Source organism: Typopeltis vanoorti, chromosome 7 (assembly GCF_054136105.1).
Source record: "Typopeltis vanoorti isolate ZY-2024b chromosome 7, IOZ_Tvanoo_1.0, whole genome shotgun sequence".
In the NCBI taxonomy this organism is placed as follows: domain Eukaryota; kingdom Metazoa; phylum Arthropoda; class Arachnida; order Uropygi; family Thelyphonidae; genus Typopeltis; species Typopeltis vanoorti.
The window spans coordinates 80330768-80350179 of record NC_143555.1 but is presented as its reverse complement, the minus strand read 5'-3'; the positions used below and the strand labels follow the sequence as shown (position 1 = coordinate 80350179).

The following is a 19412-nucleotide window of genomic DNA, read 5'->3' as shown; positions in this document are numbered from 1 at the left end:
CAGCTTTCTTTACAGATAAAGATTTGTTATCATGCCCTTTACTACACATCAGGCACTGATGATAGCCATGAAAGGCAGTTTGGGCATGTCCATATTTCTGACATTTGAAGCACCTTAGTGGATTAGGGATGTAGAGTCTAACAAGACAGTTGAGATGCCTTGCTTTTACAGATGGTGGAGGCTTAGGTGAATCAAAAGAAAGGATGATGTTGCTGATTGGAACCAAATGACCATTCCTATAGATCAGAATGTGCCTCATACTTGTCACTTCCTGGTCTAAATTTGGAACATATCTCTTCATCAGGAAATCAAGGAGATCCCATTCTGAATCACTCCTCAAGAAGAGTTGAGTGTGTTACAAGGTGTAATCAGTATTCTACCCACTAATACTGTCCTGAGTAGTTTTTCAGAATTTTGTTGACATGATATTTCTACAAGGATATTTCAACAAAATTCTGAAGAACTACTCAGGACAGTATTAGTGGATATCACCAGAATGTAGTTTCCTAATTTTTTTTTTCTTTTTAAGAGAGCCAGCCAGTCCTAATGAACCCTTTTGAATAAAGAAGGGTAACATTCTCCATATTGGCTTTACACCTATTCATGAATGATCAGAAACACTGGTACATTTATACTAGTATCACATGTCATTTGTTTCTTTCTTCTGTTATAAAAATCATGTATCTTCAGTATCAGTTCTTGGTTGGGACCTTGTTCAGCCCCCTGAAACATTTGATGATGAAGGCTTCATGCTCAAGGATTTTTTTTTTTTTTGTTCAGTGCCAAAAACTTTCCACCCACCATGGAGCCACACACAGAAGCCCACTGACCAGCAAGCAATGACTGCACTCAGGAGTGGAAATGCCAGGACTATCCCAAATGCTATACCAGCACCATAGCAAACCCTGGTTCCCAATCACAGACCAGGGGTTGAGAGACTTACTGCAATGCCCTTGCAAGCAAGTCCACTAGCTGGCTGCACCATTGTTATGTGTTTGTTTTCTTAAATATTTTACCTCTATTGTTGTCTTTGTGCCTACTGAGATCTGGCTTCTAAACTGACTTTCTGGGGGCGTTTCTCCCTTCGAGCTCTGGCGAAATTTATTTGTTAATGTGCACCAGTCAGAACTCTAGGATAGAAATTCTTATCTGAAGAAACTTTCCCAGAATTCGAGTAATACCTTATATAGATTTAATTAGGTAGATTGAGTTCTCAGTATACAGTCATGGCCTTGACAATCTTAAATTCCCTTTTTTTCTCTAAACATAGGTTTAATATTTTCGTGAGTGGTAAAATTCAATCTCTTACTCAGACAAACTCAGGTATACAGGGGAAAACATATTTATTATTTATCTAAGAACATTACAATTTAAACAACACATATAATCAAGCAAATCAAGGTTAATACTAAAATACAAGTAAAGCAGGGTAATAATAATCAAACAGACAGACTATTCAAACACGCTCATGAGAATCTTATGTTCATCTATATCACAAACATGGATGTCGGTATTAAACCAGATTACTACTACTAACGACCCATACACATTAAACTTGGTCTAGACAACTTATTAACGTAGAATACCAGTCCAATTCGATTAACATAACACAGGAAACTGTCTCAAAAATCTCTCTCTTCTTTTCTAAACTCTGTCCATTTTACACCTTCGTCACCAATAGATAACATATAAAAAGGAAGATTTGTACATTACCACCTTGTTAGATGATTTCTCGATCCTTCCATCTGTTCTTTGTTATAGATTGTCCCTCTGTACGATGGATTGCCACCACGTGCGAGTCATGTGCTCGTTCCAAATTCGCTGCTTGTTTCTTCTGGGCTTACGAACTTTTCGCGTCGCCGCTTCTAGCACGATTTTCTTCAAGGAATCCTTTGCCGCTTTCTCATCAGTTAGATCCACACCAATGGTCTAAAACTCGAACACTGCCGTCATCTCGTGCTATATTTTCTTCGATTCGTGTCGCTCAGCAACGGGTAACACGTTGCCGCTTTGTCATCTTCACACGCCTTGTCAGGAATCAGGCATGCTGATCTGCTCGGGAACTTTGAGCAGGAGACCCACGAGGAGGGCACACACGTGACCAGGAAACACCACAGGAACCAGGAGAAAAACGTAAAAAAAAAAACCAAAAGGAGCTTCTCTCAACGATATGAATCCGTTTTAAACCCCATTATAGTGCCCTCTTTCCGCACTCCAAACTTGTCTACGACGCTCTCCCATTTGCTGTCTCCAAGTGAAGTCACCTCTATCAAGAATAGAACTGCTCCATTCAAGATTTAACAAGAGAACAATATCAAGCAAAAGCACACTTGTACTCTTGGCAAAACAGACATAATATGTGAAGATGCAGATATTAACTTTGCTTAAAAAGGAATTTAAATATAAAAGAAGAGGCTGAATCTTAAATTAAAATGAAATCGAAGGAGGAAATAAATATTAAATTGTACTATGTTTAAAGTTATTGTCTAAAATAGATGGAATCTTAATTTGTCAAAAACATCGATGTTAAAATATGCCATGTATAAAGTCGTATATCATCATGCGAACGAAAGTTCAAAGGTTGCAGTTTGATCACCAAAGATGACGTAACGAGCGTTGAGTAGGCATTCGTGGAAGGCACAAGAAATTCGCGTTCCCCGAAAAAAGCGATGTGCATACAGCTAGGAGGTGATGTCACTCGGAGACAGCAAATGGGAGAGCGTCGTAGACAAGTTCGGAGTGCGGAAAGAGGGCACTATAATGGGATTTAAAATGGATTCACATCATTGAGAGAGGCTCTTTTTGGTTTCTTTTTACGTTTCTCTCCTGGTTCCTGTGGTGTTTCCCAGTTGTGTGTGCCCTCCTCGTGGGTCTCCTACTCAAAGTTCCCGAGCGGATCAGCATGCCTGATTCCCGACAAGACGTGTGAAGATGACAAAGCGGCAGCGTGTTACCCATTGCTGAGTGACACAAATCGAAGAAAATACAGCACGAGATGACGTCAGTGTTCGAGTTTAAGACCATCAGTGTGGATCTAACTGATGAGAAAGCAGCAAAGGATTCCTTTGAAGAAAATCGTGTTAGAAGTGGTGACGCAAAAAGTTCGTAAGCCCAGAAGAAACAAGTAGCGAATTCGGGACGAGCACATGACTCGCACGTGGTGGCAATCCATCGTACAGAGGGACAATCTATAACAAAGAACAGACGGAAGGATTGAGAAATCATCTAACTGGTAATGTACAAATCTTGCTTTTTATGTGTTATGTATTGGTGACGAAGGTGTAAAATGGACAGAGTTTAGAAAAGAAGAGAGAGAAAATCTTGAGACAATTTCCTGTGTTATGTTAATCGAATTGGATTGGTAGTCTACGTTCATAAGTTTTCTAGACAAAGTTTAATGTGTATGGATCGTTAGTAGCAGGAATCTAGTCTAATACTGACATCCATATTTGTGATATAGATGAACATAAGATTCTCATGAGTGGATTCGAATAGCCTGTCTGTTTGATTATTATTACCCTGCTTTACTTGTATTTTAGTATTAACCACCTTGATTTGCTTGATTATATGTTTTGTTTGAATTGTAATGTTCTTAGATAAATAATAAATGTGTTTTTCCCATGTATACCTGAGTTTGTCTGAGTAAGAGATTGAATTTTACTACTCACGAAAATATCGAACCTAAGTTTAGAGGAAAAAAGGGGAATTTAAGTTTGTCAAGGCCATGACTGTATACTGAGAACTCAATCTACCTAACTACTTAATCTATATAAGGTATTACTTGAATTTTGGGAAAGTTTCTTCGGATAAGAATTTCTGTCCTCGAGTTCTGACTGGCACAGCATTAACAAATAAATGTCGTCAGAGCTCGAAGAGAGAAAGTCAGTTTAGAAGCCAGATCTCAGTAGGCACAAGGAGAACAATAGAGGTAAAATATTTAAGAAAACAATGACATAACAATGGCACAGCCGACAGGATGTGTTTGATCCAAAGAAATAAAACTGGATCAAATACCGTGAGTTGGTCTTCAATCTCATACTTGTTAATCAGGACATTTTGAAAATTTTGGAAAAAGAAAAAAGGGAGGGAACTTTGAAGTTTAATCTTTATATAAGAGTATAAGTCAAGCATACAAGAATGTCTCTTCCATCTAGTTCGGATCTGAGCAATCCAGAATTTTTTAAAAGCATAAACCCCCAGCAGATTTTTTCCTCAGTTCTCTGGAGCAAATTACAGCTCCTACCACTGTTACATGGCAGGCTAATAAGGAAGGCAAGGAAATTTTTCTACTCGCGCCCTATCTTAAGAGGGACGCTGTGTTATGAGGACTTTAAAGAGATACTCATCTCTGAATTTTCCAGAAAAGGAGGGATTGTTCAAACACTTAGGAAGCTGTACAAATGCCTGCAGGGAAAAGGGGAAGGGTTAACTAGTTTTCTGAATAGAATATTAACACTCACCCGAGGATTGAGAGCCTCACCCAAGGAGGGAGCCCACCTTGAGTGGTTGGCACTCCAACAATTCCGGTCAGGACTCTCCTATAAGTTGCAAGAGAGTGTCTACATGAAAGGGGTGAAGTCTTTACGAGTGTTATGAAGCAGCTAGAGAAAAGGAGACAGTGTTGAAGGATATGGCTCAGGTCCTTAACTTGAGAAATATGGTATTGGGGGGAATCAGGGGAAGGGACTTTTCAGAGGGGCAAGAGCCGGTTGGCTCCAAGTGCAGACAATGAAGGCAAGCTCTATAGGATGCAAAGCGTGACACTGCCGGAAGTACATGGTGAAAGAAACTTCACCCTAGTGGAAGGATTTGTTGAAGGAACCCCGTGCAATTTCCTACTAGATACAGGAGCCCAAGTTTCGGTTATTCCTTATTCACTGTTCAAGAGGCTTAACTCTGAGTGACGAGAACCTCATCGAGCTTCAGCAACCCCACAGACTAGTAGGTATTGCCAGAATTGAGCTTTCTTCCACTATAAAAATAAAGGTATGGATATCCATACCTTGTTTCCCTGTAAACCTTATGCACGAATTAATAGTTCTCCCTGAAATATCAGACCTGAGCAATCAGGTTGTTCTGGGTCTGGATTTTTTAGAAAAAAATCGGTTCACGTGTGATTTTGGAAAACAATCTCTGTCCCTTTGTGGAAGAACCGTCCAACCTAGACACGCCCTTAATAATGGGAGCAAAACAAGTGAAACCATGCAGATTGATGCGAGTGGGTTAGAGGAGAATCATGATGAATGGAAGGAAAGGCTTGCGCACATGCCATGGAATTGCATGACTCCAATCTTGTTAAAGAGGCGCTTTGGGAATTTTTCCAGATAGCATACAGGCAATACCCCAAGGTATTCACAGAAGGAATCACTTCCCTCCCGTGTACGAATGTGGTAGAGCACACAGTGCAGGTCACCTCAGAAACACCAATATATACAAAACAATATCAAATTCCCCTGAAACACCAGGGCATGTTGTAGAAACTCCTGACAGAATATGAGAAGGCAGGAATTATTGAAAGGTCGAGCTCTCGTTGGAACAGCCCTTTCATACTTGTGGAGAAATCAAACGGAGATCTGAGATTCATGCTAGACCTGAGGGAAGTCAACAAGGTTACCCAGCCTATTGACTCCCTGTGTGCACGATAGAGGAATTACTGGTCGGCCTGGAGTGAGCAAGAATATTCTCGAAATTAGATCTGAACTCTGGCTACTACCAAATCTCCCTCTGGAAGAAGACAGACAGTATTTTGCCTTCACCACAAAGTGGCAAAAATATCAACTGTGCCGACTTCCCCAGGGAGCAAGGAACTCAGCCATGAGTTTTCAGAGCCTCATGAACACCGTGTTAGCTGACGTATTAGGCAAGGGAGTCTTGTGCTTCCAGGATGACCTGCTAATTTACTCATCCACTGTAAGAGAGCACAAGGAAATCCTACTGAAGGTTCTGTACAGACTGAGCAGGGCCCGTCTGTCACTTAAATGCTCAAAATGTAGATTTTTTTGAAGGAAGTGGAATACCTGGGACATGTAGTAAATGATACAGGGATAAAACCCTCCAGGGAAAATTTGAGTGCCATACTAAGAGCAAAGCCTCCCTCCACAGTGAGACAAGTCAGGAGATACCTGGGAATGGTAAACTTTTACAGGAAGTTTATTCCCCCGAGTGCTCCAGGCTAATGGATCCCATAGTGAGACTTACAAAATAGGGGATCAAGTTTGCATGGGAGAGGGAGCAGCAGAGAGCACATCAAGTTTTGAATCAGGCTTTGACCATGTCGCCTGTACTCACCTATCCAAAGCTCGGACAGACATTCTTCCTTGCCGCTGATGCCTCTAAGGACACCATTGCTGCGGTACTGGAGCAAGCAGAGGGAGAAACTTTCAGGCCAATTGCCTTCATAAGCAGAAGACTGTCTCCCTCTGAATGGAACTACTCTGTAATTGAGAAAGAGACCCTGGCAATCATATACAGCCTTAGAAAGTTTCGATACATGTTACTAGGACAAAACATTATCCTCAGGTCTGACCACAAGCCCTTATCCTTCATTTCATCGATGAAGGATAAGAATCAAAGAATTTTGCACTGGTCCCTAGAGATGCAGGAGTTTAATGTGGAGGTAAACTATATTCCTGGGAAATCAAACGTTGGGGCCGACTACCAATCTAGGTCACTAGAACCCTACCTGGAGGAGGACTCCTATGCTGATGAGGAAAACATCAACCCGGTATTAGTGATCAAAGGGAGTAAGGAGAAAGAGAAAAAGCCCCTGCTCCACCAACTTCGGACCTGGGGAAAGCAAGAAATCATTGACGTCCAGAAATTGGATCCAATGGGGGGGGGGGGGGGGGGTACACAAAAGGTTATCAGATGGGGATGGTTTCTAACACAAACAGATGTTCTATGATGCCCTACACCTAGATAAAGACTGCCTTCTGTTGTCGAAACAAGGCATCATGGGAAGGTGGAAGGAAAAGATCTTAGTTCCAAAAGTCATGATTCCTTGGGTGCTGTACACTCTTCATGATGCGGATCTAGCTGGACATCAGGGCATTCATAGAACCTGGAAGAGGTACTTATGGAAGGGGATGAGAGATGATGTTGAGGCTTATGTGTCTTCATGCCAACAAAAATCTACCATCACTGGCAAGACCCCACTCCAACCGTTCCTGCTCCCCTCACACCCCTTTTAGGCTGTGGCTATGGACATTGTGGGACCTCTTCCCACCACCTCCTTGTTCGCTACAGCAAAAGCTTGTAGCGAACAAGCTTTTCAAGCTGGTCTTCTCACGGCATGGAAAGCCCGAGACCCTTTTATCAGACCAAGGCACCAACTTCACTGGCGAGGTGATGCTGCAACTCTGCAAGTTGTTGGGGATAAAGAAGCTGTTTACCACTCCCAAGGAAATGGGATGTGTGAAAGAATGAACCGGACTCTGAAACTCACTCTCCAAGCTAACAGAGGGACACTCACCTTGCACACACCCTTTTTGCTTGTAGGACTGCTCTCCATGCTGCCACAAAGCACAACTGCAGGGCACAGGTTTGAGCCTTTATTCCCCAACGACTTCAGAGGTTCTACGGTAAACACTGGTTTCCCAGATATTGATGAATATCTAAACCACCTCATCAAGGAAAACAGATTGGCACACGAACTAGTAGCCGAATCCAGTAACGTGCTCCCAACGTGGCAGGTCATATGCCAACAAGTTAAGGAAGTACAAAGATTTGAAACTAGGAAACTTGATCCTACTGGAGCAGAACTCTGGAAGAAAAAAGAGAGGAAAATTTGGAAGGGGAGGGCTGGACCCTTTGAAATAATAGAAAAAATGTCCCCAGTAACATACAGGATTAGAGAAACGACACGTCAAGGAAAAACCTTGATCGTTCATTCAGACCGTCTGAAATTATACAAATGTAGATCTGATAGGTTGGTTTGTCTAGGAGATTCACTCGAAAACATCTGGGGAAAACGGGGGAGATTAACAGAAGGAAGAAGTCCCCAAGAGAACAAAATCAGAACCCACCCCAGAGCACACTCACTCAAGAGAGGAAGCAACAACGGAGAAGAGGAACAAAACCCCTCAGATGAATATCTTCCCAGAAATATCAGGTACAGAGAAACCTTGGACATAAATCGCAGGGATGAACCAATTCAGAGGGGTCAGAGGGAAAAGGGGCCCCCTTCCTTTTTCTAAAAAATTATTAGAAAAAGGAAGGGGCCTTTGTTAGATCTCGAATGATGGCTCTATCAAGAATAGAACTGCAACATTCAAGATTCAACAAGAGAACAATATCAAGCAAAAGCACACTTGTACTCTTGGCAAAACAGACATAATATGTGAAGATGCAGATATTAACTTTGCTTAAAAAGGAATTTAAATATAAAAGAAGAGGCTGAATCTTAAATTAAAATGAAATCGAAGGAGGAAATAAATATTAAATTGTACTATGTTTAAAGTTATTGTCTAAAATAGATGGAATCTTAATTTGTCAAAAACATCAATGTTAAAATATGCCATGTATAAAGTCGTATATCATCGTGCGAATGAAAGTTCAAAGGTTGCAGTTTGACCACCAAAGATGATGTAACGAGCGATGAGTAGGCATTCGTGGAAGGCGCAAGAAATTCGCGTTCCCCGAAAAAAGCGATGCGTGTACAGCAAATGGCAGAGCGTTGTAGATAAGTTTGGAGTGCAGAAAGAGGGTGCTATAATGGGGTTTAAAATGGATTCACATCATTAAAAGAGGCTCCTTTTAGTTTCTTTTTATGTTTTTCTCCTGATTCCTGTGGTGTTCCCCGGTTGCATGTGCCCTCCCCGTGGGTCTCCTGCTCGAAGTTCCCGTGCGGATCAGCATGCCTGATACCCGACAAGACGTGTGAAGATGGCAAAGCGGTAGCGTGTTAGAAGCCAGAGTGTAAGAATTTCTGTCCTAGAGTTCTGACTGGTGCAGCATTAACAAATAAATTTCGTCAGAGCTCAAAGAGAGAAACAGCCCCAGAAAGTCAGTTTAGAAGTGAGATCTCAATAGGCACAAGGAGAACAATAGAGGTAAAATATTTAAGAAAACAACGACATAACACTGGCCATGCCATCCACTACTGTCGGTCTTGCCGAGGCCAAAGTAATGTAAGACTACCAAGATTTCTCTCCCTTTCCGGATGTCCACAGGTCACACCACGGCAAACACAGCAGCAGGACATTGGATCCCAATGATGGTGGGCTGGAAGATAGGATAGTAAAACAGACTCAGGAGCAATAGTGAAGAATATGGGAAGAAAAGCAATGAAAAAGGCCATCACTGGGAGATCCTCCCCCCCCCCCCGCCACCTCCATCAAGAACAGGTGTCCCACAGGATGGATGATACTTGGGTGATGGCCAGACATATCAGGACTCTTATGAGAAAATGTTATATGTGGAACTATAACATGGGTGATTATAGCAACCTCATAAGGCTGCTTGCACTTGTATCATGAAATAAGCAATTGTATGGGAAGGAAATCAGTGCTGCTTGGTCAATACTCAGGAAACATCTGGCAGAAGCAATTACTGAGTGTATTTCAAAGGTCAGGAGATCAAATACGATTGGTCTAAAATGAATGATTAAAGAGGTGAAGTATGCAATCTGGAAGAAAGAGGAATTGTAGAGATAGCACAAGATGAGTGGCAAAAATTAGTTACATAAGGAGTACAAATAGCAATTACAAGGTAGGTGACTTGCTAGATAAAGGTAGCAAAAGTGCAGTATGAGCAGCAGTTAGTAAACAAGGATAAAAGCAATCCTAAGGAGTTTTTTTTTTCGTATGTGGCCAATAGAAGGAAGAATGATAATGGGAGTTGGTCAGTGATAATTGCAGAGTGATAAAAACTGAAGAGAATATAGTAGATATGTTAAATGAGCAGTTGATAAAGGCACTTCATCTTTGTGAATGTAAGTAACATAATGCAGAACTTGAGAGCAGTGGGAAGAGAGGATGAACCACAGGTTGTCGAGTGAGCAGAAGGTATATGAGGAACTGAGTAAATGTGATGTCAAATAAGGCCATAGGACTTGATGTTATATCACCACATGCCTTGAGGGAATATTCCAGAGCAAACAACAGTTTTAACTTACCTTTTTTTTAATATGAGTCTTATACTGGCCCAAGTTCCAAAGGAGTGGGAAGAAGGCAAAATTATTCCACTTCATAAAGGGGATGATAAAACTAAGGCTTGGAATTACAGACCAATCTGCTTGTCTATAGTTGTGATCAAGTTATTAGAGAGGTTAATGAGGACAGGATTCAGAATTGGGATGACAGCAGCAGCAGAGTTCTGTTTGATGGACAGCATGGTTCTGCTAAAGGATGATCGTGTTTTAGAAATCTGCTTACTTATTATAACAAGGTTAAAAATGCATTGGAAAAGGGGGTTAAGCATACCCAGCAGTATATTTATATTTTGCAAAGGCCTGTGATAGATTGCCACATGACATGCTGGTAATTAAATTGAAACTGATGGGGCTGGATAGCAGAATAGTGCACTGGATTGAAGATTGGATGTCTGTTAGATATCAGCAGGCTGTGTATGGGAGAGTGATAGCACAAAAGAGGAAAGTCACTACAGATAACCAAGGGATTGTTTTAGGATCACTGTTATTTAATTTGTACATAAATGACATTGGAAAGGGCTTGACTGGTGATGTACAGTTACTTGCAGATGATGCAAAGCTGGGAAGAGCTCTGAGGATGAGTAGAATGGACATCATAGCCTTCCAAGAGGACTTGAATAGACTGGATGAATGGGTGAATGCGAGTTGTTATAACTTCTTCTTCTTCTTGTTAATTTATCTTTGCATGGTCGTCGCTTTCTTGTTAATTTTCTATCTTAAATCCTTGTCGTACCAACTAAGCCTGAAATCTCTAACCTATCTCTCTGGGGCTGTTTCTCTATTCGGAACTCTGACAAAATTTATTTATTTTAGCTGCACCAGTCAGAGTCCTAGTACAGAAGAGTTCTTGTACAAAGAAACCTTCCCAGAGTTTAAGTATTACCTAATCTTATTAAGTGCCTATAGAAACTTCAACATTGCAGTCATGGCCTAAACTTTCTTTAATTTCCCCTTATTCACAGGTTCGAACTTTAGCGAGTGGTAATTTCAATCTCATGCTCAGACAAGCTCAGACTTATATAGAAAAAACATGTTAATTATCAAAATTTCATACAATAAACTTTTACATATCAAGGTATGTCATATCAGAATTCTAATTCATTAGCTGAGCTATAAGGAACACATTAATTATCAAAACACTCAATCTTACATCTCTAGGTTAAATAAGTACACATTCATCATAAAACACTAGTTCAAATTCTAAATAAAACTTGCTAACAAAGACCAATTCACATTCAACTAAGTGTTGCATGCTCTCATGCTTTCAGACTACTAGATCAATATGACTAACACGTATATTCAAAGCTAATCAAGATCAATACTAAAAAACAGGTAAAGCAAGGCGGTGGTAATCAAACAGGCAAGTTATTTATACACTCTCATGATTCATCTAAATCACACACATGGTTCCCGATATCAAAATAAATTAGTGCTACTAATGACCCATACACATTAACTAGGGTTTAGACAATCTAAGAACGTATACTACCAGTCCAATTCAATCAACTTAACACATGAAACTTTCTCTAAATTCTCACTATCTTCTTTTCTAATCTCTGTCCATTTTTTTACACTCATCACTAATAGATAATACAAAAAATGAAGATTTTGTACGTTACCACCTTGTTAGACGATTTCTCGATCCTTCCGTCTGTTCTTTGTTAGGAATTGTCCCCTTTTACGGTGATCTGCCACCACATGGAGTCACATGCTCATCCCGATTTATTTCCTTTGTTTCCTCTGGGCTTACGAACTTTTTGCAACGCTGCTTTTAACACAAATTATCTTCAAAGGGAATCCTTTGCTGCCTTCTCATCGGTTAGAACCAGACCGATGGCCGAAACTCGAAACAATGTCGTCATCTCGTGCTCAACTTCTTCGATTTTCGCCACTCAGCAACTAGAAACACGTTGCCGCCATGCCGTCTTATCAGATATCAGCCATGATGACCCGCCTCGGAATTATGAACCATAAACTTGCTGCTGCCCTGCCATCTCATCAGATATCAGCCGTGCGCTGACCCACTTCGGAACTACGAGCCTGTAACCTGTACTTGGTGGTCACACAGCAACCTTTGTACTTTCGTTCGCACGACAATATGCGATTTTATACATGCATAGTTTAATATTGGTGCTTTTGAAAGTTTAAGATTTCCATCTATTTTAGACAATACTTTAAACATAGTACAATCTAATACTTATTTCCTTCTTCAATTTCATTTTAATTTAGGATTCAATTTCTTCCTTTATATTTTAATTCCCTTCTTAAGCAAAGTTAACATCTGCATTTTTACATATTATGTCTGTTTTGCCAAGAACACAAGTGTGCTTTTGCTTGATATGGTTGTTCTTGTTAAATCTTGAATGGAGCAGTTCTATTCTTGATAGAACCATCATTCAAGATCTAACAGAGTGGATATCAATTCAATTTTGCAAAGTGTAAGGTTTTAAAAGTTTGAAAGCAAAGATGGGATAAAACTGATGGGGGATATCTTAGAGGAGATGGAAGATCTGAACGTAATGGTGGGTAGGGACTTCAAATTTCGGAGACATTTTGCTAAAACTGCAAGGATAGCCCAGCATATTATAGCAATGATGTGGAGAACACTGATATGAAGTAAGGATGTTATGAATGCATTGCACAAGTCTTTGATCACCTGGTTTTCAAAAGATAACGAATTGTTGGAAAGGGTTCAGATGGCTAAGTTGGTTTCAGGTCTCTGGAATGTGGAGTATTAGGACAGAGTGAGTAAATTGCAGCGCCTAGTGGAGAGAAAAAGAAAGGGAGGGGGTATGATTGAGACACAAGTTGGTAAGGACTAATTACCAGATTAATGTGCATGAGATTTTTCAAAGAATGGCTGGAGATAAAGGAAGAACAAGAGACCATTACTGGAAACTGTATAAGAAAAGTGTGAGCAAGGAGGTGAGAAGTAGGTTTCATGCATGGAGAGTGGTGGCGAATGGGATGCATTGCCTGAGAGTATGGTGAGTGCAGGGACAGTGAAAGCATTTAACTCAAGGTATGATGAGATGTGCATATGAGAGCGAGACCTCCCAGAATGAGCCTCTTGACTTCATGGAGGTCTGATTATGATAATAATAATAATGATTCAGCTATGGAGAGATGTGGTGAAGTTGTCTGCAAGGATAGATAAATAAGAACCACATGGTGGACACAAGAACTTAAAGAAGCAGTCCTGGATAAGAAGAAAGCATGCTGAAAGTTCCTAGCAAATAAGTCGGCAGATGCCCTAAAATAATACAAAGAAAAATGTAAAAGAGTTAAGCTATGTGTAAAATGTAAGTAAACAAAAGTCACAGGAACATTTTAGTAAGAAAATGTTCTGGAGGTTATTGAAAAAGCTTAGAAATGGAGAAAAGAGTTCTGTAAAGTAATAAAGGAATCAAAGATGATGAAGGTGATGTGAAAACTGAAGATAAGGATATCCTAAATGTCTGGAATAATAACTTTGAAAGACTGTTAAATGAAACAAGCAGTGAGAGAAAAAGTAGTAGAAATTTTCAAGAGAATGCAAACAAGAGTACATATTAATACTTGAAGTGAAAAAGCCATCAAAAACTTGAAATGTGGAAAGGGAACTGAAATATATGTGAAGTATATGATATTTGATCAGAAATGCTTAAGCATAGAGGTGTAAAAGTTTTGCAGTGGCTACACTGCATAATCAGAGGACTTGGTCAGAAGGTGGAATTCCAGATGATGGGAGTATAGCTCTCATGGTTCCCATACATAAAAAAAAAAAAGGGAATAAAGCTGAATGTGATAATCACAGAGTAATTTCTCTACCAAGTGTTCCTGGTAAGATTTATGCAAGCATACTTGAAAAGAGGTTGAGAAAAATTGCAAAAGAGAAACTGGATGAAGAACAAGTTGGGTTCTCATAACATTCAGGCCAAATAGAGGTTGTGAAGATCAGATGTTTACTTTATGACAAACAGTTGAGAAATCATGAGAATATGACAAAGATGTGTACTTACGTTTTATAGATCTGGAAAAGGCATATGACAAGGTGCCCAGAGAAAAGCTTTTCAAACCACTGCAATTATGTGGGGTAAATCGAACATTATACAGAGCAACACATAATCTATATGTAAGTTGTAAGGCAGCAATTAGAATTGAGGGAAATACAGGAAGATCGTTTGATGTAAAAATCAGGGGTAAAACATGGGTGCACATTATCTCCACTCTTATTCATCATCTATATGGATTGCATCATGAAGGAAAGTGGCATTAAACCTGATATTAAAACCGGTGATATCAAACTTAGTTCTTTATTTTCTGCAGATGATGTTGTACTCCTAAACACATCCAGTGCAAGTCTTTAGGTTGCATAACAACTGTAACAAATTTGGCATGAAAAACAGCAATAATAAACCAAAACTATGAAAATAGGCCAGAACATAGAAAACTTCTTCTCCTCCTTTTTTTTAATGTCATTTTCTTTGTTTGTTTTTTTTCATATGGATTTTGAAGTCAAGACACACCATTAAGGATACAAATTCTGATTTATCCTGACAAGCCACTATACAAAATTTGATTATTGTTATACACATATATCAGCATGACTAGCAGTCATAAAACATTTAAAATATAAATCAATCTAAGCGGGTTAATTCTGCAGTAACATATGGTTTAATTCCATATTTATCTCAGTTTGTCAGATTTATAAACTTGAACCTCAACCATCCTTTCCATTTCAGCATACTATCATCAAGAAACAGGTGTTTTTCTGAGAATGTGTGTTGTTTTAATCAAAAACCTTGTTTTATAAAGTTAGCCTCTGTTGTCTCCTCATCCTGATCATCAGTTTCCTGATATGTACCCTCAAGAGGCATTCTGGCAATACATGAATTAAGTTTACATTAGTGATATCATGTAATTGACATGACATGACAATGGTAATGGCACTGATGTTACCAATGGCAACAATACCAGTAGTGCTCCCATAAACATAGTACTGTTGCTGTTGAAAGACACAATTTTCTTTTAGAAAAATTGCTGACTGAAATAATTGAAATATTCCTACAGGTGATAGCTGAAGCCTAGAGTCATCAAAAGTAGAGTAAGAAAACACAACTCTTACTGGCACTACTTTTATTCCCAAATCATCTAAACATGTCCTTTATCATTGGCCATATATATTACTTGCAACCACTTAGATGATATATGTCACTTGTGATTGTCAAAGTATTAATATATATATTTATTTGAATTAATAGCTGATGGAGTTCAAATGTCCCAAGAAGTGAAATATAAAAATCATTCCATTTTGTTCCTATAGATAGTAATTTCTTATTCTGAATAGTTCCAATACTTAGAGCAAAAAAAATTATGTCTTCAGATTTTACTTATACTTTTACAGCATTGTATTCAATTTTATAAATTACTTTAAAAAAAAAAAAATTCTGAAATACCTCCATGGCAAGGTTGGTTACACCTGTGCTCTCCACAGGATAGAAAACGACTACACTTTTGCCCACATGACCATTCTCGGGCACTACAACGGCGTGTTGAAGGTTTTCCTTTCTTACAATAGCATGATGACTGAACAGTTTTTGGACAGAGAGGACAAGGTCCTATGTCATAAAAAAATAAAAAATAAACAAAACAGCAAAAAGAAAATACAATTAAAATAATAAAATAAAATACTTTGCAGGAATACATTGTGCATCATGCAGAAGTGATATTTGATAAAATTCACCACCAGGGGATTTGCAACCACTAAATAGAGATGGAATTTGCATATCATGCAACTCAGCAGGTGCCAGGAGGGTTTAAAAAAATAAGGGATTTTTTTCTCCTTCATTCTGGTTGTTAATACTGTCCACAGTGATGGAATAACCTTGGCCTGATGTGCTTTGCTCGTGAAGCTGAGCTACTCAAACAATTGCAATGCTGTTGCTGTATTCTGCGAATTTTGTCGCCTGAACAAATGCCAATAAGGTCCACTATCTGCATGTGCGCTGCAATGAATGATTAGTTGTTTTGAAGAAACGGGATCATTGGGAGTTAGACCTGGAAGAGGTCACAAACCAATCAGTTCACAACAAGTGAATGAAGTTGTTACTGCTATTGTGGAGCAGGCCATGAAAAATAGTATTGGTTCTTACAGCGCATGTGCTGTATCAAGACACACAGATGTCTTACACAACTGTATGGAAATTTCTATGGAGGATTCTGCATTTCTACCCATTCAAAATAACCCTGATACACGAGTTGCACTGCAGGACTTTGAAAGTCGGCTGACATGTACATGTACCTGTGCATGGATTCCATCATTTTCATGCAGGATGGAGGGTCCCTATACACATCGGTCTATTGATACAGGAGGATCTTTGAGAACATTTCAAGGAAACCAGAGTGATCAGCTGTGTGTTTCCCACTGCATGGCCACCTAGTTTACCTGATCTGATCCCCCCCTTGTGGTTTCTGGCTCGGGAGATTTCTTAAAGACAGGGTTTACCAGCATTATCCTGATAACTTGCCAGTGCTGAAAGACAGCATAATGCAGCATGTGTGCAATCTCAGTCCCAACCAGCTGCATTTTGCCACCGAACAAACTGTGCAAAGGATGCAGTTTGTGACATATCAGGAAGGGCAGCACACTGAACAGTACAGTCTGTGAATGCATAATGGAAATGAATAAAAATATGCTATTTATGCTTGTGTTGCTTTTCTCCTTCTTAAATACACAGAAAAATTACTACATCTACATTTGGTATATCATATAGTACCCCTGGTTGTGAATTCTGGAACTCTTTTATTTCCCCCCCCCCTCAGATATCACTTCTGCATGATGCACAATGTATTCCTGCAAAGTTTCACAGCAGCATTTAGATCACTGAATGATGCTTCACAAGGACTTAAACAAGAATACTTTAATTTTGATCACCCTTTTGATATATATATATATATATATTAAAAAATCAACAAATTTCACACACATTTTTTTTTACTTACAACTTTCTCATTATATATGAAATCCTGATCCTGTGGGATCAAAATATTAGATAATCATTACTTACTTGCTGACCTGGGTGGAGAAGCAGATAGAGTCACTGTTCTGTTATTAACAGGGTGTCATTTCAAATCTCAATGTAGCAAAATACAAAAATGCAATAAGTTCTGTTTAGAAACAGGATAAATATCTTACAAATTTATTTTTGAAAGTTTTTCCATGGTAAGTGATTTTCATTGTGAGAAACCACCTCACTCAGTGGACACTGAAAGTGACATGAAAATGACCATGTCTCATTATTTTCATGTCAACCCAAAGCTTTTGAACAGAACTAATGTGCTCAAAGTTTCTTTCAGGAGTGGGATTATCATAAAAAATTTTCCACTGGTTAGTAATGACATTTAATGATAATGAAGACACTTTTGCAAGTTGATATAGATATAAAAATACTTCTAGTTGGTTTCACATTATTATTATTTATTATCAATTGGAGAACAAGACTACAATTTGGCAATCACTATTAACCATTATGAGGTGAAAAAATTTTATATTGTTTTGCTTTTATATTGTTTGTTTTATATATCTTCTACATTCATTTTTTTTTCTCCTGACATTGGTAGATTGTTGAAGTAATGTCTTTATCATTATCCCTTGTAAATAGGAAACATAGCACAACACAGCAAATCGATATATATATATATATATATATATATATATATTGTTGAAATTAGGATTTACTCGGGATGTATACATTTATAAAAATAAATTTAACTGACTAGAACCCGAGAAAGTATAACAAAAACCTTTAATACATCACAACTAGTTTCATCGGTGATCCGACTTCTTCAGGTGAGAAATAAAAACATAAGACATAAAATAACACGGTAAAAAATGAACTTTACAGCTTAATAAAAAGCAGAATAATAACAGTCATATTTGAATAGGTGACCGCGTGCTACCGTTGGCATGAGTAGAATGTGTGCGACAGCTAATTTTTGAGCGCCAGTACTGGATTACTGCGCTATGGGAATCGGGTAAATTGTAGCTAAGATTATTGTTTAAATGTGAAGGGTCCAGAACTATTTCTTTTGATTCGATGATTCTTCTTTCGAATTCATCCTTGCAAATATATAAATTAGTAGTGCGTTCCCAATCAACTTGATGTGGCTGGATCTAAAGATCAGTAGATTTCCTGACTGTCTTAAATTTTCAATTTTTCGAAAAACCACCCACACTGATAGATATTTACATGGTTCTTCTCATCACTTCCCACCTCAGAAACTGGGCATCATCTCCACCCTCGCCCATCGAGCAAGATGTCTCATTTCCACAGAAGAAGACCTTCAAACAGAGCTTAACTTCCTGAAAAACACCTTCTTAAATAATGGATATTCGTCTCGTAACATCACTAAATGCTTGAGACCACGCCAACATCCTCGACAAGAAGATGACTCCAACCCTATCACTCATATACAGTTGCCTTTTATCAGCACTCTTACCCCAAAACTAGCTAAGATTCTGAAAAAATTCAACATAAAGACCGACTATACTACGCTGCCAAAACTTCGTTCTTTTCTGAGTCGACCAAAACCAAAACACAACCATCTGCATTTTCCTGGTGTTTATAAAGTTTTGTGCAACTGTGGTCGACCTTATTTTGGCCAGACAGACAAATCTGTTTCACTTCGTCTTGAGGAACATAGACGTGACATCTCCTACAGTAGAGCACGAGCGAGCGCCCTTTCCAGTCATGTCCTTTTCTCGGCAAACTCTAACCTTGAAGAACAGCCACATCAAGTTGATTGGGAACGCACTACTAATTTATATATTTGCAAGGATGAATTCGAAAGAAGAATCATCGAATCAAAAGAAATAGTTCTGGACCCTTCACATTTAAACAATAATCTTAGCTACAATTTACCCGATTCCCATAGCGCAGTAATCCAGTACTGGCGCTCAAAAATTAGCTGTCGCACACATTCTACTCATGCCAACGGTAGCACGCGGTCACCTATTCAAATATGACTGTTATTATTCTGCTTTTTATTAAGCTGTAAAGTTCATTTTTTACCGTGTTATTTTATGTCTTATGTTTTTATTTCTCACCTGAAGAAGTCGGATCACCGATGAAACTAGTTGTGATGTATTAAAGGTTTTTGTTATACTTTCTCGGGTTCAAGTCAGTTAAATTTATTTTTATAAATATATATATATATATATATATATATATACACACACACACACACCATATATGTTGGCGTATAAGACGACTCTCAAATA

General features: G+C 38.8%; 1 protein-coding gene across 1 annotated transcript in view; it reads right to left on the bottom strand.

Annotated features, from left to right (window-relative positions):
• The window catches only part of LOC150104807 (NF-X1-type zinc finger protein NFXL1-like), a 307000-nt gene that overhangs the window by 174681 nt on the left and 112907 nt on the right, over nucleotides 1-19412 (bottom strand). The window contains exon 7 of the mRNA XM_090395984.1: nucleotides 15589-15750. Within this exon, the coding sequence (XP_090252110.1) occupies nucleotides 15589-15750 (162 nt within the window). The remainder of the gene's footprint in view (nucleotides 1-15588; nucleotides 15751-19412) is intronic.